Below are 24,662 nucleotides of genomic sequence, written 5' to 3'. Positions count from 1 at the left end.
ATTCTTAAGTGAAACTGGTTCTGTTTGTTCTGTGAGTATGTGGTTGTGGAGAATACTGTGACCGCTAGTATAATTTGGCACCACTGTCATGATTCATGCTAAGCCATCAGCAATTTTACCCATCAGTGTAAATGTCAACACAGTGAAAGAGGCAAATAATGTCTTAATACTGTTAATGAAAAGGGTCTTTATCTTCTGGACCCCTGAAAGGGGCTCAAGGATTGTCCCCAGGGATCCACAAACCACATGGTAAGAACCATCTAGGTTGACTTCTGGCTCCAACACTTAGAGGCCTTGGACAAGTTATTTCACCTTTCTGTACCTCAGTTTCCTTCTCTGTAACATGGAGATAATCATAATACTTAATAGTGTTACTGTGAGAATTAAGTGACTATATGTAAAATTCATACGATGTAACACACATCTGTTACACAAATAGTAGTTACTCAATACCGTTTGTCTAAGTACTCAAAAAACGTTAGCCCTTGACTAGCATCAGTTCAGCTTCATTAGAGCTGTGTTCACTCACAGAAAATAATGTTCTGTTCCTTCCCTTTACTTGTTCAAATTCCTGAAATGAAGAAAGGTGGTTGGCCCAACTATCCTGTAAAGTCAAACTGAGGTTATAGTTGCTACCCAGGGCATGGATTTTTTTGTTCTTAGGTTCAGGGGGAATATGCAAAAAAATTAAAAACATTGTCTCCTAGGCAACAGGAGTAAAACTCATATATGCCTTAAGATATGTTGTATGTGGTGGGCATTGATGCTAACCTGATAAATGAGAGGTATCTGGTCACGTTTGATAGTCAGGAAAGATGCATTAAATAAGCTTTTCTTGTTGAATCAATGGATGCCGACATCAACCACTTGTATATAATGTCTGTTAGTAGACCAGATCTCCCCATAATTATGTGTTGGATTCTTCACTTACTTGGTTAATATAAGGCTAATTGTTATTTTGATCTTCATTCAAAGAAACAATCCTGGGAATTAGAAATCTCTAATTCCTAATAACCTTTGCACTCTTACATCTGGATTATTAGAAAATAATAAAACAGCATGTCTTTTCCTTGCAGAGTTTTGGGAGTGCTAGCAAATCTGGAACATCAAACAAGAAACCTGGTATGTATAATAATGAAGTTGAAAAATTACTACAGTGTTTAATAGTCTTGAATTCATAGTTTCTTGTCTGTCTTCTTTTCAGAGATTGCTCAAGTAACTTCAGCATATGTGGCTTCTGGTTCTGAACAACTAAGTCTTGCACCAGGACAGTTAATATTAATCCTAAAGAAAAATTCAAGTGGGTGGTGGCAAGGGGAATTACAGGTAATAACTTTGAAATAACAGTTATCGTTTTCATTATAAAAGTAATGCATGCTCATTAAAAAATAAAATTAACAAAAATTTTGGATCACCTAATACCACTTAGAGGTAATCAATATTAACATTTTAATGTATTATGTTTCCTCTAGTCTTTTCCGTTTGCTTTTAGCACAGTTGAACTGATACTATAAGTAACAATATGAAGAATAATTTTCTCTACAGACGTAATTGTATTCCAGTAATACCTGCTTTAATAAACCACAGGTCACCTTCTTAAAGGAAAGCATAGCATCACCTTTGCCTGGGATAACCCCAGGCTTGCAGTATAGCCTCTATCCAGGAAAAGAAACATGATCCAGACTGTGTACTGAGAAAATGCTACTTGTTGGACTTTCCCCACCATAGTCTTATGTTTTTGAAACAGCAGTGCAAGGAAAGGAAATGAAGGCATAAATGAACCTAGTTTTTTCCTAAAATGTCAACAGAGACAGTTATTGCTTATGTTTTGATACAGAAAAAGAGTTCTTTTCTCCTAAAAGTTCCTTACTAGAAAAACTAAAAAGCATTTTAAGATTAAAAGATGATGAGAGGTATAATAGCTACATTTTTATGTAAGATGGATATATGATTATAATATGGAGGATAAACACAGCTTCATTCTTGCAAATCAGCCTTATACAATTCCTAAAGAGCAGTGGAGGTTCAAAATAAAGTATCTTGAATAACCCCCTGAAATCCCACCTTCCTGATTTGCTTTGAAGATTGACCCAACTAAATGGGAAACATGGCTCTACACAAATTGTATTTGTGATCTCTGTATTAATTATTCACAAAGCACCAAGAGATGTTCATTGTGCACTGTACCATTTTAAGTGTTGACTTGAACTTACTAGAAGAATTCTAGAAGAGTCTTTTGAGTTTATAAATATTATTTGTGTGAAATATGCAGAGAACTCTGAACCCTGAAGGCCTCCTAGTAGACTTCTACAGTAGCAGCACTTTGATTTGCATATTGAGTCTTCCAGTTGTTTGATACTGACCTGGAAGGCCAGTGCAGAATTCAGCAGTCCCCAAGACCACCCTAACTTCTGACACCAGTTGTAAGTTTGGAGGTCCCCAAGACCACCCTCAAGTTCAGTAATTAACTAGAAAGACTCACAAGACACTGAAACTGTTCTTCTCATAGTTACAGTTTATTACAGCAAAATAATTTAGATTAAAATTAGCCAAGAGAAGAGATGTATGGGGCTGATTTCAAGACAGTTCCAAAAACAGAGCTTTCATTGTCCTCTTACAGTGGAGTCATGGATAGCACTAACTCCTGGCAACAACGCATACCAAGTATTGCCAAGCAAAGAAGCTCATTCGAGCCTTGGTGTCCAGAGTTTTTACTGGGGCTCCCATCACATAGACATGGTTCTGCCCATATGGCTAAACTTAGTCTCCAGTCCCTCTGGAGGTTGAATTCATATATGTGACCCAGAGCATCCAGTGTAAGTCACATTGTTAGACTGTCTGGCATGGGCAAGGCCCCCAGAGAAAACAAGACACTGAGCAGTCAGGACATACACAGGTTTAGAGATTACCTCCCAGGAGCCAAAGGTAGAGTCCAGACCTCTTTTGGGACAGGGCTAAATTCTTTACTACACAACTTTTTTTTAAAAAACTTATGTCTCAATAATTGTTTTTAATCTCATCTTCCATATCCCTTTTGCTGATTTTACAGGCCAGAGGAAAAAAGCGGCAGAAAGGATGGTTTCCTGCCAGCCACGTTAAACTTTTGGGTCCAAGCAGTGAAAGAACTACACCTGCCTTTCATCCTGGTACGGCTGTGGGTTAGCTTGCATTGCAGCTTCCAGAAGTTTTGTTGAAACTCAGCAACTTCTTAGATTAGCATACGCTTTGAAAAATATTAAAAATTGTTTCTTTTTATAACTCTGCCTAAAAGCAATGTTACAATGAGAACTTCCTTTCTAAAAAGTTTTGTGTAGAAACAGCCAACTGTTCAGTGATACAAGTTTGAACCACTTCATTGCTTCAAACTTTTCAAAGCAGAATTGCTCTGCTCTCATACTTAAAAATGCAATAGTTCATGTGGATTAACTGTAGCTGGGAGATTCTTGTTTTGTAAAGTAAGGAATGCAGGAGGGAGGGTGAGAGAGAGCAGCTCAAGGGAAATTTTAACCTAATGTTAACACTTAATGTTAGAGTAATTTAAATCTGAGGGCAGTTTTAACATGGGACCTTTGTAGGAATAATTAATTATTTTGTTCTTTTTCTGGTAGTGTGTCAGGTGATTGCCATGTATGACTATGGGGCAAATAATGAGGATGAGCTGAATTTCTCCAAGGGACAGCTTATCAATGTTTTGAACAAAGATGATCCTGACTGGTGGCAAGGAGAAATCAACGGGGTGACTGGTCTCTTTCCTTCAAACTATGTTAAGATGACAACAGACTCCGATCCAAGTCAACAGTGTGAGTAATATCAAACTGCCTCTCAGCTAGTGCAAAAGCTTTCATATGCAGCACTGCACTCATTCTGTCCCAGAGCATTATCTTAAACTCAGCACTCTTAGCAAGTATATATTAGTGATGAAAGCAATAAATTGCAAAAGGAAATTTTTCACAAAATCAAAAGTTATACTGCTTTAAATACTTTTTTTCTTAGCTTTAGACCTTACTATTAGACTTTATCTGAAAAAATGTGTAACTCTTTTACAGGTTCTTGGGTATAAGAGCAGTCTATACTTCAACTTCCCTTTACCGCCATCCTTTTTGACCTCTACTGATCTTTTTCTGCTTAATAAAGAGCAGCCAGTAATTACCATATTCACCTACTCAAATTACCCTTTGAGAGTACAGGTGCTATTAATTTTGCAACCTTCTCATTTAATATCCACATATTTACACATCATCCAGGTTAGCAGAAAATTAAAAACCCGTTTAAACTGTTTGCAAAACTCTATTAGGTGATTTTTTTAAGATACCTAATGCCATAAGAGATACGTGAATCAAGATCTGTTTCACTCTTTTTAGAACAAGGATCCAGATCTCAGTGTGAAATATGGTATTATATAAAGTTATCTCTTAGTAGTTACCTAGCCTTTCTTATATTTGACAATAAATGTGCATTTACAATAGTTAGAGAACAAACAGTACTTGGAAATACTTTCTACTTTTATAAAATGTCACTTTTCCCCACCCTTTTGCTTTTGTTTTTGTTTTCTTTTATACAAAATACATCATGATTCATCATGATTTATATTTTTATCATTGTGAAATTATCTAAAATATTTAGCCTTTCATTTTAGTTTAGTTTCTGAGAACATATAAATGTAACCCAGTCAAGCTGAGATATGCTTATGATTCAGTGCAAGTATTATGAATTTATACTAGATCTGTCATTTTGAAGTATTAGTGCATTATTTTCACTGTAGAGCTTGTAGCTCTAAAGATAGTTCTGATCCTGGGAGAAGGCTTTCCTTTAGATAAAGCAACTAAATTTCCCAATTTGGATGTGGGAGGAGTTGAGTTTTTTATGGTTTGAACATTCCCTAAAAATGTGGGCTGCCCAAATGACCGTTTTTAAGCTCTGCTAATGTTGGCAGCTTCCAGAGCTTGCCCATTTATCTAATTAATTAGACATACCTGAGGGACCTTCCCTGGCCCTGAGAGGGGAAGATACTTCTCAGACCTCTGGGGTCTGGAAGCTCTTTGGCTAGTGAACCTTGGAGGCACCCAGTACAGGAGTACATTTGGCTTTTCTAGTGCCCAGGATGTGAGGGGACGGGTTTCCAAGTGCGTTGTTGTTGTTGTTATTTATCTTGTTTTCCAGTGGAGGAATACTTTTTTCCAATTAAGTCTTCTATAATAAGGAATATAAAGAACAGATAAAAGCTGTTCTAAAGGAAGAACAGCCGGGAATATATGCATCTGTGAAAACTAGTTAAATTTTAGATTACCATTGGTGTTTCTTAGGCCCTTACAGTTATTATTTTCATTTTATTATGTAATTAGGATGTTTGGAGAATTTTAATAATTCAGATTAGTTGATGTTGCATGTTATTAGTCAAATTTTTTCTCACCCACTTAATTTGCTTTATGTTCATTTTATTCCTCATTTTTCTTTTTATAGGACCCAATGTTGTCTTCCAGTGTGAAAGCACCCCAGAGACCCACTATCCAAGTTTGACTCTAGCGTGGAGGCAGGGCAGGCAGCCCTGACCAAATATCTCCTACACAATCCATTAACTTCGTTTGAATGTTAGAGCCACTTGTGATTATTTCTTTGTGTTTCTAATTTACAGTTAAAATTTATTTGTAACAAGTTAAAGGATAGTGGGTCTTTGTGTGGCTTTCCCTGCTGTTCACTCTGGCATCCTTTAGCATTTTTCTTCTTTTTTAATTTGGTAATTGTAGGTCATTAGCATGCATATTGAGTTTGCCCTTACATGGTGGGAGTTCAAACACACAAAGACCCACTATTTGCACAAACTATTCTCACTGGTTTGGAATGGGCTGCCATGCTTTTCTAATGTTACTGCAACATGTATATTCATTACAATTCAGATAAAACTTGCTTATGTTTTGCTCTTATGTTTGATCTAATCCTAATCACAGTGAGCTCTTAACTGGTTCAATATGTGATTTGCTCCCAAATATGCACTGTTTACTCTGTTACTTTCTAATATGCCACCATGAGTACCAATATTTAAATTCGTTTAAAGACCAAGAACTGGAAATAACCTTTTCTCTATTTTCTGTGTATTTCCGGGTGGGAGCAATAACACTTCTGGGTAGCTTTTCTCAGAAAAGAGGAAAGCAGCCCACCCCAGCAGGATGTGCAGAGCGGGCTATGTCTCCTCTCTCTCAGCCGCCCACGAACGGGCTCTGTACTGTGGGGGTTCCCGTAGGGTCCATGAGCTCTGGGCTAATGAAGATCCTGCACCATATGCTATAGCGGTTAGTTGTTACTTCTTTACTGGTGACCTAAAAATGGATTCTTTTTGAGGAATGAAAGGCTCCCATCATTGGTGGTGAGATAGGAAACCTTCCGTAGCTTAGTGTTTAGATCTAGAATACATTCTAAAGTCAAAATTCATGATACCTATTTTAATTAGGTGACTACCTGTCCCAGGTCATAAAATAACACACGTTGATGTTCTTCTTAATGTATTGAGTAAAAATCATAAGGAATCCTTGAAGGGTTTAAAAGCCCCTGAAGCAGGCATACAGACTCTGCTCAGTCAGGAATGAATTTGAGTGGAGGAAAGATGTGTGAGAGCGGGCATTCTTCTATGTCCATGAAGCTGCTCTGAGGCTAGAAGACTGATTTTACCATCCAGAATTCTCTGGCTAATATCTTGTCTTCAGACACATTGCCTACTTTGGCATAGGATTTTACTCCTTTTCTTTGAATGGAAAACACTTTAAAGATGATAAACATTATTATAAATAAGTAAATGATGTGAGAGTACCTAGCTGAAACAAAAAGGAGTTTTAGTAGGCAGTATTAAACTATATTTGAAAATCAATGAGAAGTTTATGCAATTTAAAATGTTTACAAACTGCAGTGCAATCTACTGTTTATGAATGTCAGAGTATTATCAGGAAAAGTATACATACAATCACAGAGTCTTATTTCCTCACAGAGTTCTTTAAGAAGAGTGAAATATGTTTTTATATCTCTTGAGTTTCAGTTAGAGGCATATTTTGTGCAATATTTATGTTAATGTGCCTATACATTGTGAATGAATAATTTCAGTCATTGCCTAAATCATAACTTTTCTTGAGAAAGAAACAACAGTTTAGGTAAAACTTTACATAAAGTTCAGATGTCTGTGTTTCAAAACGCTTAACATTATTGGGATGTATGATGATGTATATGTGTGCTCCTTGGGGCAGGGGTTTCTAGTTATTAGACCACCTCAATTTTTAGCATTTGGCATCATCATGGTACTTTTATAAAATACGACATTAATAGGAAAGCAATAATAACACTTTACACATGGGATAACAGATTTGCCTGCAGTCACTAAAGGAGACAGTGCAAAGACTGAGTCCTTGTGGATTCAACTGATCTTCCAAATTGTACGGATTACTTGGTCTTGCCTTTTATTTTCTGAACTTTCGGCTTTTGCACTCTTTGGGTTCAGATTAAGGACAGTTACTTTAAATCCATTTTAAACCCTGAGAGTGGAAATCAGACCACTGTTAATTAGCCACATAATTTGGTATAACATTTTCTCTTTATAATTTTGAATTTGGGCTTATCTAATACACTGATAAATTATTTCAAGGGCATTTTTATAGCTCAAATTGCTTCATTGTAACCCTGATAAATAAAAGTTATGAAGAATGACATTCAGGTAGAGCTTAGCGTCTGTAACCAATATGAAAAATAATACATTCATCAGGTACCCATGGACTAAAAGCAAATCGCATAATGGCATACTTAAGCTGGATGTTGGTCTGGAAGATAAGTTTACTGTATTTCCTGAAATACCACTCTTTGTGTAGGTATTTTGCCATATATTTGAGAGAAAGCTAAAAGTAAAGGACATTGAATGACATGTAAGAGTAACTTAAATCCTTCTTAGAAGTGCATGCAGTCAGTCCTTCACAGTACCTCCCGTTCAGCCATGTTGTTTGATCTCTTCCTCATTCACGATGAGAGGCGGCCTTCAGCTGGCTTAGAAAGCAACATTAGAAGGAAAGGGTTTATCAGGAACATAGAATTTTTTTAAAATGGGAATAAATCTGAACCCCATAGGAAGAATCCAAATACCTGTTTGTTTAAAAAAAAAAAAAAAAAACCTGTTTAAAGATTGTAGTATGTGATAATCATTTTTAAAGTATGTGATTAAACCCGATAGGTTTTCCAGCGATGAAAAAAATCTGTTCTAAAACCAAAGCTGATTTTTTAGCAAATTTGAATATTTAAATCAATCCCACCCATTACATAGTTTCCTCTAAAACTTTATCTTAAAGAGTCATTTAAAAATAATACCACTATTAAAAAATGTAACTGCTATTTTATTTTTAAAATACAACATGAATACTGATAGTTTGAAAGTGGGGGAAGGAAAAGGAGAGAAAGAAATGCCAATTCCAGTCCAAAGCTTTATTTGCCAAGTTTTCTTAGAATAAATTTTACCAAGTTATAAGTTCTTGTAAATAGAATCTGTAATGGAAATACTGAGAGACTTTGCCTAAAGTGGCATTATTGGATGCTGCTGTGATGCTGCTGTAATAAGTTATTGTCGCGAAGTGCTGTTTTTGCCTTAAATTTTTATTGTGTGTGTCTTACAACTATAGTATTAAAGGTATTGAGATTGTGCAGATGCTAGGCACGCTTGGCATGAGGTCATCTGTTTTTATTTTTACCAAATTGTAACATAACTATGCAAGTGTGTTTATTAAAAGGACACAAACTACATTACTTGTATTGTGTATTTCTTTTGAAGCACCCTTTGAAATGTATTTTTAATTATATGTAGTCGTGATTGAATTTCTTTGGAATTTCTCTTTTTCCTTAACATAGTCTGTGGGTATAGGCCAGTGAATTGTTTTATATCACAAAAGGCAAAAGAAATTTTTAAATGGTCAAGATCGGGGCACCTGGGTGGCTCAGTCGTTACGCGTCTGCCTTCGGCTCAGGTCATGATCCCAGGGTCCTGGGATCGAGCCCCGCATCGGGCTCCCTGCTCAGTGGGAAGCCTGTTTCTCCCTCTCCCACTGCCCCTGCTTGTGTTTCCTCTCTCACTGTGTCTCTCTCTGTCAAATAAATAAATAAAATCTTTAAAAAAAAAAATGGTCAAGATCGAGGTAATTGGATCCAAGATAATCATATGTATCTCAAAAGCAAAAGAAATTTTGAAAGCAAAAGAAATTTTTATTTGAAAGTAAAAGAAAATATAATCTAGGATAATAGACTACTATGTTATTTACAGTTTTTACTCCAACTTTTTTCTAAAAAGAGTGGCGGGAACTTACAAGTTGATACTCATTGCAAATGCAAGATAAAACATTCTTAGTACAAAACAAGAGTCTATATAAAAGAAACTGCAGTGAATGCTTGGAGGCACCGGACTTAAGTAGAAGTTTACACTTAAGTAATCAAGTTGGTGGTTTCACCTTGAGTGAAAAAATATGGATCAAACTCCAACCCATCTGTGAATGTCTGGCATAAACAACCTCTTTCCCGAAAACCTTTCCTCATCTCTGGAATTGAGCATTTGCATAAGGCCAAGCAGGGGGCTAACTGCTGAGAATGTGAAAATGAGTGTCAGCTAGTCCTGGGCTCAGGTAGTACGTTGCTCTGTGAGGGGGTCAGGTGCATAGGCAGATAATTCCTAGAACAGCATGCTAACAGTAAGCACAGTGGTAGACATTCACTGGGCACCAAGAAATTACAGAGGAGGAATACCTCATTCACTGTAGATTGGGGAGTTAGAGCAGACTTCCTGGAGGAGGCAACTGCGAGATCGATAAGATAAATAGTAAGCCAGATGGGGGGGTGGGATGGTGAAGAGTACGATAAAGACAAGAAACGGTGGAGGTGGGGGAGGGGGCAGTGATTTTATAAGCAGCTCATTATGGCTGGAGTGGAAGTGCAAAGCCAAAAACAGTGAAAGTTGGGGCTTGAGAGGCAGACCAAAGGTTGAATCAGAGATTCTCTAGCTTGAATGAGATGCCTTAGGATCACCTGGGACGCCTGGGTCCTCATTTAAATGGTCTAAAGCAAGGTCTGCATGTGGGGATTTTTCAGAGCTCCTCAGATGATTCTGCTATGAAGCCAAGGTGGGGGGAAAGTGACGAAACAGAGCTAAGAACTGTTTCTGAAGGAACATTGGCAGGAGTTGGGAATGGATGGGATGTGTGGGCAGGTTTGTATCCCGGTGACAGATAGAATAGTGGTGCCACCAGCTACAGTAAGGAATCAGAGTTAGGGGAAGAAGAGTTTGGTTTTGACTACAAAGCACCAGTGGGACACCCGGGTAGGCCGGTCCAGCAGGTGGTCAGAGGACTGAGCCGCACGGCAGCAGGACATCAGCTGGTGGGATGAATGCGGGTTGATGGCGTTGAGCCCATGAAAGTAGTTGAGCTGATCACCTGAGGGTGTCAGCAGTTACGGGTGAGACCTCGAAGGCACCCACGGAGGCAGGAAACAGGTTCTAGGAGAATAAGGAAGCACTGGTTCATTGCTCATACCAGTAAAAGGAAAAGAAGGAAAGTGCCCTTCATTGAGCACTTATTAATCTAGGTACTTTTCTGAAGTCCCAAGTGCTTTTAAAACCTCATTATAATTTTCTTTTTACAGATACGGAAATTAAAGCAAAAGCTAAATAACTCGTCCAAGGTTACACAGCCAGTAAGTGGTAGAGCTGAGCTCAAACCCACATGGTTGGCTCCAGAGCCACGCTCTGACCGTCCACGCTGGCGTGCGGACAGCGCTACCCCTTCTAGAGCAGTGAGGCTCCAGTACAGCCCTCACTGGAACCAGGGACAGGAAAGAGGAGAAGTCAGAGGCGGCACAGTGTTTCCTCTTTGTAGAATGTACACAACAGAGAAGAAGCCAGGAGACAAAGACTGGATATGACAAACAAGGACAGGGATCTTTAAGAATAGTGTCTGGAAGGATAAAGTTGAACATAATCACTTCTTTTGGTAACAGCTTTATTGAGATATAAATCATACACCATACAGTTTACCCAGTTAAAGTGTACAATTGAGTGGTTTTTAGTATATTCAGTGTTGTGTGACTGTCACCATAGATGGCTAATTCCAGAACATTTTCATCACCCCCAAAAGAAGCCCTGTATCCTTCAACTGTTACCTTCCTACCTTCCTGTACAAGCCCCGCCTCCAGCCGTAGGCAGCCACTATTTAGCTACTTTCTGTCTCTGTGTGTTTGCCTATTCTGGACATATTATATACATGGAGTCATAAAATGTGTGAGTTTTGTGATTGGCTTATTTTACTCAGCATAATATCTTCAAGGTACATCCATGCTGGAGTATGCCTCTGTACTTCGTTCCGTTTTATGACTAAGTCGTAGCCCACTGTATGGGTACACCACATTTTGCTTATCCATTCTTTAGTTGATGGACATTTGGGTTGTTTCTGCCTTTTGGCTATTATGAACAATGCTGCTACGAATATTTATGTACAAGTTTTTGTGTGGACATACGTCTTCATTTCTCTTGAATATACACCTAAGTAGGAATGGAATTACTACATCAAATGGCAATTCTATGTTTAACTTTTTTTTTTTTTTTTTTTTTACGATTTTATTTATTTGAGAGAGACCAAGAAAGAGCATGAATGGTGGGGAGGAGCAGAGGGAGAGGGAGAAGTAGGCTCCCTGCTAAGTGGGGAGCCCGATGCGGGGCTTGAGCCCAGGACCCCGAGATTATGACCTGAGCCAAAGGCAGACACTTAACCAACCGAGCCACCCCGGCGCGCCTCTGTGTTTAACTTTTTGAGGAACTGCCAGACTGTTTTCCAAAGTAGCTACACCATTTTATATTCCCACCAGCAGGGCACAAAGTTTCTCTTTCTTCATATCCTCACCAACGCTTGTTATTATCTGACTTCTTATTGTAGCCATCCCTCTGGGTGTGAAGAGACATCTCATTGTGGTTTTGATTTACATCTCCTCGATGACTAATAACGTTGAGCATCTTTTCATGTGCTTTTGGCCATTTGCATATCTTCTTTAGAGAGACGTGTATTTAAATCCTTTGCCTATTTGAGTAGTTTGTCTTCATAATCACGTTTTAAACTTTGTTTTAAACAAGAACAAGTTCTGAAATGAGAGAGATGTCTTAATGCTGTTGTCAAAAGGCAAAAATACTTAGTCAAAGGGAGTGATAAAATCAGAGAGTGCTAGAACGAATGTGGCGGGGAGTGTAGAGGGAGGTTTGCTTTGAATCCTGGCTCTCCCCGCTCACCTCCTGGGACAGCCGCACCTGTACAGTGAGGTTGAGAATACCTACCCTGCAGATGGGACTTCAGTGTCCAACAACAGATACTAGAAATAATAGCTAACATTTACTGAGCGTTTGCTTTGTTCTAAGCAATGGACTGAGTACTTCGGGTACATGTCTGGGTTAGTCACGCGATTCCCAGTCTGACTCCAAGTCAGCAGTATGTGGAACAGTCCCTACGAGATTAGCTTTTAGACACAGCTACTCATTGCATGTGTGACAGAGAAGGTCATGTAGGTACCAGTCGTCACTTAGACACAAAAATGAGCTAAATGAGTGAGAACTCTGTTGGCATTTCCAGAAAAGTGCCCCTTTTTTCCTCTAGAATTCAGTCCGGCAAGCATCAGACCAGGTCACGTTTGTACACACTGTCGTGCGTGGTTTGCCTCAAGGAAGATGGCTGTGTAAGCGCCATTTAGAATGGCCTGGCATTTCAAAGTGTAAGACTTGAACCAAGAGGCCTAGATGTAGGGATTCCATAGCTCTAAATTCTGCACTGTCTCTTAGCCACCAAACTTCTGACTTGCCATATATTTACACAGCAGGGGTCAGAGTGGTATCTGTTGTTCAGAGGGTTGATGAAAGGTTGTCAATCATCATACGCATGTTGGTAACAGTTATTTTTATGTTCAGATTAAAGGCTATATGTTGGGCAAACACAAAAAGACTAGAGTTGCGTGACACCTCTTCATAATGTTCTGTGTCTGCACAGCACGTCACATCCCTCAGTTGGGTCCATGAGAGAACTCTAGCAGTCTAGAAGGTGTCACAAGGATCAGCCTGAACGAACCTCCTTCCGAGGCTCAGCCTCAGAGGCACCTCTGTCTACCATTGGGAGGTCTTTGCTTTCTTTTAGGCTTATGACCTTTCACTGTAGATTCAAAAGTAAAAATAAAACCAATAAAATGTTTCTTTGTCAACTTGCATTTATCAGCAGACTTGCTTTGGGAAGTTCCGGAATACTTCTATTTACTGATAACCAAATATTTTGCTTTCTGATGGTCTGCAATATTAGAATACAATATTAACTTCTCTTTTTGTGCTTAAACAACCTAACTCCTGGTGACAAAGAATTGACAGGCATAAAGAAAACATAGAGTTTAACAGTTTGTTCAACAATTGTATAAATTTCCAGAAACAAAATCACAAAGATCTGTGGCTACATAGTGGGAGCATACTACCTGGTACACAGTTTGTATTCAGTAATAGTTGCTAAGTGGATAAACTGCTATTCTTTTACAAAATAAGATCTGCAGTAATTATCTGGTGCCCTGACAGAACTTCTGTATTAAAGGCAGTCTTCAGGGGCGCCTGGCTGGCTTAGTCAGTTGAGCATCCGACTCTTGATTTCGGCTCAGGTCATGATCTCAGGGTCGTGGGATTAAGCCCCATGTTGGGCTCCGTGCTCTGCCCAGAGTCTGCTTCTCCCTCTCCCTCTGCTCCCCCTCCCGCTCATGCTCTCTCTCTCTCAATAAATAAATAAAATCATTTTTTTTAAAGGCAGCCATCAGAAAATGCACACTGTTCAGTCATCTGGATTTACTGTTAAAAATTGTCTTTTCACTGAGCTTCTACACAGACTGAAAACCATTATGTGATACTCTGGCTGCTTGTTTGGGCACAGAGAATAGCGTTGTTCAGTGGCATTGCTCTTCTCACAATGGGCAAGGACTTTTCTGGGACTTTATGACATAATCCAAACAAGCTCTCTTTGTATCAGTCGTCACAAACCGTCTTTTGTCCTTCACCTTTTGGAGTCTTCACAGAGCTCCCTCCTCTGCTTTCTTAGACGTCTCTCTTTTGCTTCTTGCTCTCACATGCGTTTATTCTGCAGCTGCTACTGACTCTGTGGGACACAGTTTACAGAGCTGTCATTCGTTGTGCATAACTCGGCTGTCAGTCTCTGTGTCCTCACGCAAGTTGTGGGGGGTGGTTCTTGTGGCCCTGAGGACTTTGACCTGATGGTCGCCATGATCTCTTTTTCTTGCTTTCCCACCCTTCCTGTCTGCCAGAAAGAACTTACCAGGAAGTTTTCATCATTCTCTGTCCACCTGCAGTTAATATGATGTACCATCTCCTGCAGTTCAGAGCTTATCTTCATATCACAGTCTACAAATACTTGAAGACCTACTATGTGTCAGACACTGGGGCTATAGCAGATTATAACATAGACAAAAAAAAAAAAATTCCTCCCCTCTTGGAGCTGACAGTTAAGTAGGGCAAGACAGAAAACAAACAAAATGAATAAATATGTCGTGTCTTAGAAAATTAAAGCAGGTTAGGGAAAGGGAGGGATAGGTTGGTGGGGGAGTGTGGATCCAGACGGATTTCAGTTTTAAACTGGCTTCTCAGATAAAGCCTCTCTGAAGTGGTGACATGTGAACAAAGACTTAAAGGACAGGAGGGATATCTGGAGGGAGCCATGTAAATATCTGGAAGATCATTCTGGGCAGAGGGAAGAGCACATGCCAGGGCCTCAATCAGGAGCATGACCGTAATGCTTAAGGAACAGTATGGAGGCCAGTGTGGCTGGAACAGAGGGAGAAGCAAGAGGAAGAAGTGAGGACAGAGGGTTAACTGGGGAAATGGGGGAGACTGTTTAAGTTCTTGGAAGCTGTTTGTAAGAACCTTAGCTTTTGCTGGGAGTGACAAGAACCCATCAAAGGGTTTTAATCAAAGGAAGGATATGATCTGATATGCTTTAACAGGATAGCTCTGGCTTGCTAGATGAAAGCAGGGTTGGGACAGGGAAGGGCTCAGAAGCAAACAGGGCTCAGAAGCAAGCACATTAAGAGGCTAGTTCAGTAATCCAGGTGAACAGTGGTAGTGGCCCGATCAGTATGATCCGAGTGGACATAGAAGTGGTGAGACTATGGGTATATTCTGAAGACAGAGCCAACAGGTGGATTGAATGTGGGATGTGAGAAGGAAAATATCAAGGATGTCCCTAAAGATCTTGGCCTAAGCAACCAGAGGGATGGAATTGCCATTAAATGAAGGCACATGATGAAGGAGGAGGGGCAGGGAAGATGATTAGGAGTTTGGTTTTGGATATTACCATCACTTACCTTTAAGACGGATAAGTGGAGATACTGGGTAGGGAGTAGAACATGGTGAGGTCCAGAGGATATATTCAGGCTGGTGTATACGTTTGGGAGTGTGTCGGTGCATAGATGATCCTTAAAGCTACGAGACTCAGTGGGACCAGCAAGGCTGTATGTGGAGAAGAGTTACAAGGCTGAGCCTTTGGGTTCCAACGTTAAGTCTTTGGGTTGAGGAGGAGCTAGGAAACGAGAGGAGGGGACTGGCCAGAGAGGTAAGGGGACCTGAGGCAAGGTGTGACCTAGAAGCCAAGTAAAGAAGAATTTTAAGGAAGAGGAGTGATCCTAGTGATAGGTCAAGCAAATTGAGGGTACCTTTTGCTAAAGGAGGAAGCTACGTGGAGCTTTTAGGAACCTCTTCTTTAAATACAACATTTAGGGGCGCCTGGGTGGCTCAGTTGTTAAGCATCTGCCTTCGGCTCAGGTCATGATCCCAGGGTCCTGGGATTGAGCCCCGCATCAGGCTTCCTGCTCAACCAGGAGCCTGCTTCTCCCTCTCCCACTCCCGCTCCCACTGCTTGTGTTCCCTCTCTAGCTGTCTCTCTCTGTGTGTCAAATAAATAAATTAAAATACATACATACATACATACATTTGAAAATGATTTTAATGTTTAATTTTTCAGCTATATTCAGGAAATGTTTTTGCACAGTAATATAGACTCTGGCATTTGTTGAAATTAATTCTGTGGGTGCTTGAGAAGAATTTGTATTCCCTTGCGTATGTGTTCATTATATTAAACCTGTTAATATCATTCAAATCTTTCATATTTACTAATTTTCGTTGAGAAATATTATAATCCACTACTTTGATTATAGATTTTTCAGATTTTTTTTCTTTCTTTCTTTTTTCCTCTCTCCCTCCCTTGCCCCTTCCTTCCTTCCTTCCTTCCTTCCTTCTTCTTTCAGAGGTAATTTTTTCAGTTAATTTTACATTTTGATGCTATCCTGTTAGTTGCAAATGAAATCAGCATTATTATATCATCCTAAATATTTATAATGTTTACATAGATCTTTGAAAGCCTCTTTTGTCTGTTGCTAATAAAACCTCCCTAGTTGCTTTTAATATATTTAAATGTGGAGCTTTGTCCAAACCTTTACTTCTGACATTTCTGTAACATTACATGTTAGCTGTCGTTGTAAACAGCATCTAGCTGAATTTTTTTTTATTTTAATTCCAGTATAATTACTATGCGGTGTTATATGAGTTTCAGGCGTACAATATAGTGATTCAACACTTCTGTGCAACACCTGGTGCTCATCACAATAAGTATACTCTTAATCCCCATCACCTATTTCTCTCATTCCCACCCACCTCCTCCCTGATAACCACCAGTTCTCTATATTTAAAAGTTTTATATTTAAATTTAAGAGTTTTTTGTCTCTTTCCTTTTTCATTTGTTTTATTTCCTAAATTCCACATATGAGTATTTGTCTTTTTCTGACTGACTTATTTCACTTAGCATTATACACTCTAGCTCCATCCAGTTGTTGCAAATGGCAAGATTTCGTTCATTTTTATGGCTGAGTAATATTGCATTATATATATATAATATATATAATATAATATATATATATACACACACACACCCCATCTTAATCCATTCATCTGTGGATGGACACTTGTGCTGCTTCCATAATATGGCTATTGTAAATGCTGCAGTAAACATAGGTGTGCTCTTATCTTTTTAATTAGTGTTTTCATATTCTTGGGGTAAATATCCAGTAATGGAATTACTGAACTGTATGGTAATTCTATCTTTAATTTTTTGAGGAACTCCCATACTGTTTTTTATGGTGGCTATACCAGTTTACATTTCCACCAACAATGTAGGAGGGTTCCTTTTTCTCCACATCCTTGGCAACACTTGTTGTTTCTTATGTTTTTGATTTCAGCCATTCTGACAGGTGTTAGGTGATATGTCATTGCAGTTTTGATTTGTATTTTCTTGATGCCAAGTGATGTTGAGCATCTTTTCATGTGTCTGTTGGCCGTCTGGATATCTTCTTTGGAGAAATGTCTGTTCATGTCTTCTGCCTATTTTTAATTGGGTTATTTGGGGTTTTTTGGTGTTGAGTTATATAAGTTCTTTACATATTTTGGATACTAACCCTTTATCAGATATGTCTTTTGCAAATATCTTCTCCCATTCATTAGGTTGTCTTTTTATTGATTGTTTCTGTTTTTGTGCAGAAGCTTTTTATTTTTATGTAGTCCCAAGAGTTTATTTTTGCTTTTGTTTCCCTTGCCTCAGGAGACATATCTAGAAAATACTTGCTGTGGGGGCACCTGGGTGGCTCAGTCAGTTAAGCATCTGATTCTTGATTTCAGCTCAGGTCATGATCTCAGGGATCATGAGATCAAGCCCCATATCAGGCTCTGCGCTCAGTGTGGAGTCTGCTTGAGATTCGCTCTCTCCCCCTCCCTTTGCCCCTCCCGCTGCTCGTGCGTGTGTGTGCGTGCGCGTGCACACGCGCGCATGGGCTCTCTCTCTCTCAAATAAAGAAAGAAAGAAGAAGAAAAGAAAAAACTTGCTGTGAATGATGTCGGAGAAATCACTGCCTCTGCTCTTCTAGGATTTTTATGTACTCAGTCTCACATTTAGGTCTTCAATCCATTTTGAATTTATTTTTGTGTGTGGTGTAAGAAAGTGGTCCAGTTTCATTCTTTCACATGTAGCTATCCAGTTTTCCCAGCACCATTTTTTGAAGAGACTGTCTTTTTCCCATTGCATATTCTTGCCTCCTTTGGCAAAGATGAATTGATGATTTAATTGTGGGTTTATTTCTGGGCTCTCTGTTCTGTTCCATTAATCAGTGTGTCTGTTTTTGTGTCAGTATCATACTGTTGGATTACCACAGATTTGTAGTTTATCTTGAAATCTGGGATTGTGATACCTCCGGTTTTGTTCTTTTTCAGGATTGCTTTGGCTACTTGGGGTCTTTTGTGGTTCCATACAAATTTTAGGATTATTCTAGTTCTGTGAAAAAAAATGCTGGGGTATTTTTTTTAAAGATTTTATTTATTTATGAGAGAGAGAGAGTGTGTGCACAAGCAGGGAGAGGGTGGCAGGGAGAGGCAGAGGGAGAAGCAAACTCCTTGCTGAGCAGGGAGCCCGATGTGGGACTCAATCCCAGGACCTGAGCCAGAAGTAGCTGCTTAACTGACCGAGCCACCCAGGCACCCCGTGGGTATTTTTATAAGGATTGTATTAAATCTGTGGATTGCTTTGGATAGTACGGACATTTTAACAATATTTGTTCTCCCAATCCATGAACATGGAGTATCTTTCCATTTGTTTGTGTCATCTTCTATTTCTTCCATCAGTATTTTATAGTTTTCAGAGTACAGGTCTTTCACCTCTTTGGTTAAGTTTATTCCTGGTACTTTTTCTTTTTGGTGCAATTGTAAATGGGATTTTTTTTTAATTTCTCTTTCTGCTATTTCATTATTAATGTGTAGAAATGCAACAGATTTCTGTATATTGATTTTGTATACTGCAAATTCATTTATCACTTCTAGTAGTTTTTTGTTGGAGTCTTTAAGGTTTTCTATATATAGTATCATGTCATCTACAAATAGTGAAAGTTTTACTACTTCTTTACCACTTTGGTTGCCTTTTACTTCTTTTTCTTGTCTGATTGCTGTGGATAGGACTTCCAGTACTATGTGAATAAAAGTGGTGAGAGTGGACATTGTTATCTTGTTCCTGATCTTAGGGGGAAAGTTTTCAGTTTTCAGCATTGAGTATGATGTTAGGTATGGGTTGATATGATGTATCACATTGATTGATCTGCAAATATTGAACTACCCTTGCATCTCAGGAATAAATCCCACTTGATTGCAGTGAATAATGTTTTTAATGTACTGTTAAATTTGGTTTGCTAATATTTTCTTAAGGATTTTTGCACTTATGTTCATCAGAGAAATTGGCCTGTAGTTATTTTGTCGTAGTGTCTTTGTCTGGCTTTGGTATCAGGGTAATGCTGGCCTCATAAAATGAATTTGGGAATTTTTCTTCCTCTTCTATTCTTTAGAATAGTTTGAGAAGAATAAGTATAATGCTTCTTTAAATGTTTGATCGAATTTATCTGTGACACCATCTGGTCCTGGAGTTTTATTTGTTGGGAGTTTTTTGATTACTCATTCAATTTCATTGCTGGTAATCAGTTTGTTCAAATTTTCTATTTCTTCTTGATTCACTTTTGGGAGGTTATAGGTTTCTAGGAATTTATCCATTTCTTCTAGGTTGTTTGTTGCCATATATTTTTCCATAATGTTCTCTTATAATCCTTTGTATTTCTGTGGTGTTGGTTGTTATTTCTCCTCTTTCATTTCTGATTTTGTTTGAGTCCTCCCTCTTCTTCTCCTTCTCCCTCTCTCTCTTTTATGAGTCTGGCTAAAGTTTTAATCAATTTTGTTGATCTTTCCAAAGAAACAGCTACTGGTTTCATTGATCTGTTCTATTATTTTTTTAGTTTCTATTTCATTTATTTCTGCTCAAACCTTTTTTATTTCCTTCCTTCTACTGGTTTTGGGTTTTATTTTATTTATTTTATTTATTTTACACCTTTAGGTGTAAAGTTAGGTTGTTTATTTGAGATTTTTCCTGCTTCTCGAGGTAGGCCTGTATTGCTATGAACTTCCCTCTTAGAACAGCTTTTGCTGCATCTCAAAGATTTTGGACCATTGTGTTTTCATTTTCATTTGTTTCCCTGTACTTTCTTATTTCCTTTTTGGTTTTGGTTTTGTCTTGTTTTTAAGATTTAATTATTTATTTGAGGGAGAGCATGAGCTGGGGGAGGGGCAGAAGGAGAGGGAGAAGCAGATTCAGGTCCTGGGATCATGACCTGAGCTGAAGGCAGATGCTTTACTAACTGAGCCACCCAGGCGCCCCTCTTATTTCCTTCTTGATTTCTTGGTTGACCCATTCATTGTTTAGTAGCATGCTATTGAACCTCCATATATATTTGTGTCTTTCCAGATTTTTTTCTTGTGGTTGATTTCTAGTTTCATAGCATTGTGGTCAGAAAAGATGCATGGTATGACTTCAGTTTTTTGTGTTTTTTTTTAATTTGTTGAGACTTGTCTTGTAGCCTAACATGTGATCTGTTCTGGTGAATGTTCCATGTGCACTTATAAAGAATGTGTATTCTGCCTTTTTAGGATGGACTAGTCTGAATGTATCTGTTAGAGCCATTATGTCATTCAAAGCCATTGCTTCCTTGTTGATTTTGTGTTTGGATGCTCTATCCACTGATGTAAGTAGAGTGTTAAAGTCCCCCAGTAGTACTTTATTACTATCGATTACTTCCTTTATGTTTGTTATTAGCTGTTTTATGTATTTGGGTGCTCTCATGTTGGGTACTTAAATATTTACAGTTGTTATATCTTCTCATTGGATTGTTCCCTGTAAGGTTGTGTGGTGTCCTTCTTTGTCTCTTGTTACAGTCTGTTTTAAAGTCTATTTTGTCTGATATAAGTTTTGTTTTCTTTTCACTTCCATTTGCAAGATAAATGTTTTTCCATCCCTTCACTTTCAGTATGCGTGGTCTTTAGGTCTGAAGTGAGTCTTTTGAAGGCAACACATAGATGGGTCTTGCTTTTTGATCCATTCTGTCATCCTCTGTCTTTTGATTGGAGCATTTAGTCCATTTACATTCAAAGTAACTATTTGTAGGTACTTACTTATTGCCATTTTGTTACTTTATTATGGTTGTTTTGTATAATTCTCTGTTTCTTCTCTTGCACTCTTCTCTCATAGTCTGCTGGCTTTCTATACTTGGATTCCTTTCTCTTTATTTTTTGCATTTCTGTTACCAGTTTTTTATTTTTCCTTACCATAAGGTTTGTATATAACATGCTATGCATATAATGGTCTATTTTAAGTTAATGGTCACTTAAGTTTGAACCCATTCTAAAAGCACTAAATTTTTACCCCTTTTCCCCATGTTTTAGGTATACGGTATCATACTTCACATCCTTTTATTTTGTGAATCCCTTGACTGATTTTTATTTTTATAGAGTCACTTAATTTTACTGCTTTTGTGCTTCCTACTTTTCTTACTCCTGCTTATGGTCTTTCCTTTCCACTCAGAGTCCCTTTTAACATTTCTTTTAAGGCTGGTTCAGTGGTCATGAATTCCTTTAACTTAGGTTTTTCTGGGAAATTCTTTATCTCTCATTCTATTCCGAATGATAGCCTTGCTGGATAGAGTATTCTTGGTTGCCAATTTTTTCTTTCAGCACTTTGAATATATCATGCCACTCTCTTCTGGCCTGCAAAGTTTCTGCTGAAGAATCAGCTGAAAACCTTATGGGATTTCCCTTGTATGTAACTGTTTTCTTTTCTCTTACTCCTTTTAAAATTCTCTCTTTATCACTACTTTTTACCATTACTGTGTGTCTTGGTGTGGACTTTCTTGGGTTGATTTTGTTGGAGCCTCTCTGTGCCTCTTGGATCTAGATTTCTGTTTCCCAGATTTGGGAAGTTTTCAGCTATTATTTCTTCAAATAAATATTCTGCCCCCTTTTCTTTCTTTTCTCCTTCTGGGATCCCTTTTTGTTTGTTTGTTTTTTTAACATATAATGTATTATTTGTTTCAGAGGTATAGGTCTGTGATTCATCAGTCTTACACAATTCACAGTGCTCACCATAGCACATACCCTCCCATGTCCATCACCCAGCCACCCCATCCCTCCCACCCCCCATCACTCTAGCAACCCTCAGTTTGTTTCCTGAGATTAAGAATTCCTCATACCAGTGAGATCATATGATACTTGTCAAAAATATGGAACGCTTCACGAATTTGCGTGTCATCCTTGCGCGGGGCCATCCTAATCTTCTCTGTATCGTTCCAATTTCATTATATGTGCTGCCAAAGCAAGCACTCTATTCTCATTTTTATTACTCTTTTTCCTTTCTCCCATTCAGCTAGATTGCTTTCCATTACTCTGCCCTCCAGGTCACTAATCCATTCATCTGCTTCCTCTAGTCTATTCTTTATTCCCTCTAGTATATTTTTAACTTCAGTTATTGAATTCTTCATCTCTCACTGGTTCTTTCTGTGTAAATTCTCTGTCAGGCATATTACCTATCTCTTTCATTTAGCTGTCTTGCTATGACTTTGTCCTGCTCTTTCATTTGGGACATATTCCTCTGTCTCCTTGTTTTATCTAACTCTCTGTGTCTGTTTCTATATGTTAAGAAAGTTAACTCTCAAAAGTAGTGGCATTATGAAGAAGAGGTGCTCTGCAGTGCAATTTCCCCTGTTCACCAGAACCTACTGGTGTAGCTGAGCTGCATTTGCCTTCAGTCCAGGTGTCTACAGTGGCTCTCGCTGCCCATTGTAGGCAGGGTTTGGTCCCTGTTGTTAGTGGGCCAGTCTGGGGCCACCTTGTGCTTAAGTTGGGTCAGACCAGTCATTGACTAGAGCTGCAATAGCACTGAATTGTAGAGTGCTCTCCCTGTGTTGTCCCTGAGAAGCTTTCGTTGGTGGGCAGGGCTGCAGTCAGGGTAGATGTCTACCCCTAGCTCACTCCTGGGGCCAAAGTGGAACTGGTATATGTGGTTTTCTTTCCCTCTCCCTAGGGCAGGAGTCACTCTGGGGTGGTGCCGACCCCTCTTGTGGTTGCTTGCGCACTGCCATGTTTGTGGCACTGCTTTGGATGGATTTCTGTCAAGGCCAGGTTGGAGGGGTGGGTCCACAGGAGAACACGGGGGCAGGGCATCTGGTGTTAGCAGGCTAGATGGAGAATGTTTGCAATGCACTGATTCCCACAAGCGTTCATGTGTCTAGGCTGGGGGTCAGAAGAGAGAAATAGCCCTACCAGCTCCTTTGCTCTTGGAGAAGTCTCCCAAAGATCCTTGTCCCTCTAACATATGGTCTGACGTTAGTAAATAAATCTTCCCATATATCCCAAGCGTTTTTCAAACTGCTTCTTGTGTGCTGTTTCTCAGTAGGGCTGTTTGTTACTATTCTCTTTAAGGGTGGGGACTCAGTTTCCTGTCACCCGCTGGCTTTCCAACAGCTGTGCCCACTGATTTTTAAAGTTCTAGGTTTTAAGCCCCACTGATTGTAAGAACTCTCAAAGTTAATCCCCTCTGGTTTTTAAAGCCAGATGTTATGGGGATTTGTCCTCCCAGTGAGGGTCCCCTGTGCCTGGGGTACCTGGGGTGGAGTTTGCTTCTCTCCCATCTCTGTGCCCACAGCATCCCTACCTCGCAAGGACAGTCCTACAGGTCACTTTGGCTCCCAACTGAGTTTCTGCCCTTCCTACCCTTTTCAGTGTGGCCTCTTCCGTACACTTAGCTATGCAGAGTCCTGCCAGTCTTCCTGACATTTTCTGAGTTATTTACACTGATGTCAGTGTTATCTAGCTGTTTCTGTGGGACGAGGTGACCCTAGGATCCTCCTACTCTGCCGTCTTCCCCAGCATCTAGCTGAATTTTAAAATCCAATCTAAAGTCTTCTTGTAATTGACAGATTTAAGTAATTTACATTTATTGGAACAATGGAATACTTCTATTTATGTCCATCTTATTATATATTTTCTATTTACCATGCTTTTTTTTTTCTTGTTGTTCGCCTATATGTTACTGCTGTTGCTTTGATCAAATTTACTTCCTTTTTTTCCCTTTAAGTTATGTTTTCTATGTCTATTCTTTGAGTAGTTACCTTTCCATTTCTAACATATGCGTTTGCCTCCACAAAGTCTAAATTTGATGTTTATCTTCCTTCTTCTGATCAGTGCAGGTGGGATGCTTTATCTCTAATGATTCTCCTCCTGCCTCTCATGTGTTTAAAAAAAATAGTTTTAGGTAAATTTAAAATCCACCTTGAATTTATACCCACCATCATTATTGTTATTTTATATCATCAATGATTATTTTGATTTTTCACATATTTACTAGTATTTTTGCTCACCCTTCCTTCCCTCTTTTTCCTTCCTTCCTTCCTTTTTTCTTTCTTTCTTCCTTCCTTCCTTTCTTCTTTTTCTTTCTCCACCACTCCTTACATCTCATTATTCCTTTTTTTTTTTAAGATTTTATTTATTTATTTGAGAGAGAGAGACAGAGATAGCAAGAGAGAGCACAAGTGGGGAGGAGAGGGAGAAGCAGGCTCCTGATGTGGGGCTCAATCCCAGGACCCTGAGATCATGACCTGAGCCGAAGGCAGATGTTTAACTGACTGAGCCCCCCAGGCGCCCCCTCATAATTCCTTCTTATTCAATTTCCTTCTTCCCA

The 24,662-nt window shown here is 39.0% G+C and overlaps 1 protein-coding gene and 1 non-coding gene across 11 annotated transcripts in view; one reads left to right on the top strand and one right to left on the bottom strand.

The window, feature by feature from the left end:
• Positions 1–24,662, top strand: part of ITSN2 (intersectin 2) — a 135,890-nt gene that overhangs the window by 88,388 nt on the left and 22,840 nt on the right. For all 10 annotated transcript variants that reach the window (XM_078056031.1, XM_036099234.2, XM_036099230.2 and 7 more), the window contains 4 exons: positions 1,077–1,122; positions 1,205–1,326; positions 3,050–3,146; positions 3,609–3,800. In XM_078056031.1, coding sequence (XP_077912157.1) covers positions 1,077–1,122; positions 1,205–1,326; positions 3,050–3,146; positions 3,609–3,800 — 457 coding nt within the window. The remainder of the gene's footprint in view (positions 1–1,076; positions 1,123–1,204; positions 1,327–3,049; positions 3,147–3,608; positions 3,801–24,662) is intronic.
• Positions 22,201–22,306, bottom strand: LOC118540188 (U6 spliceosomal RNA). The gene has a single exon (XR_004919514.2). It is a non-coding gene; the product is annotated as a U6 spliceosomal RNA (small nuclear RNA).

The sequence above is a fragment of the Halichoerus grypus genome, chromosome 10 (assembly GCF_964656455.1).
Source record: "Halichoerus grypus chromosome 10, mHalGry1.hap1.1, whole genome shotgun sequence".
Classification (NCBI taxonomy): Eukaryota; Metazoa; Chordata; class Mammalia; order Carnivora; family Phocidae; genus Halichoerus; species Halichoerus grypus.
Note: the sequence above shows the minus strand (reverse complement) of the source record. Positions and strands in the feature narration are given on the sequence as shown.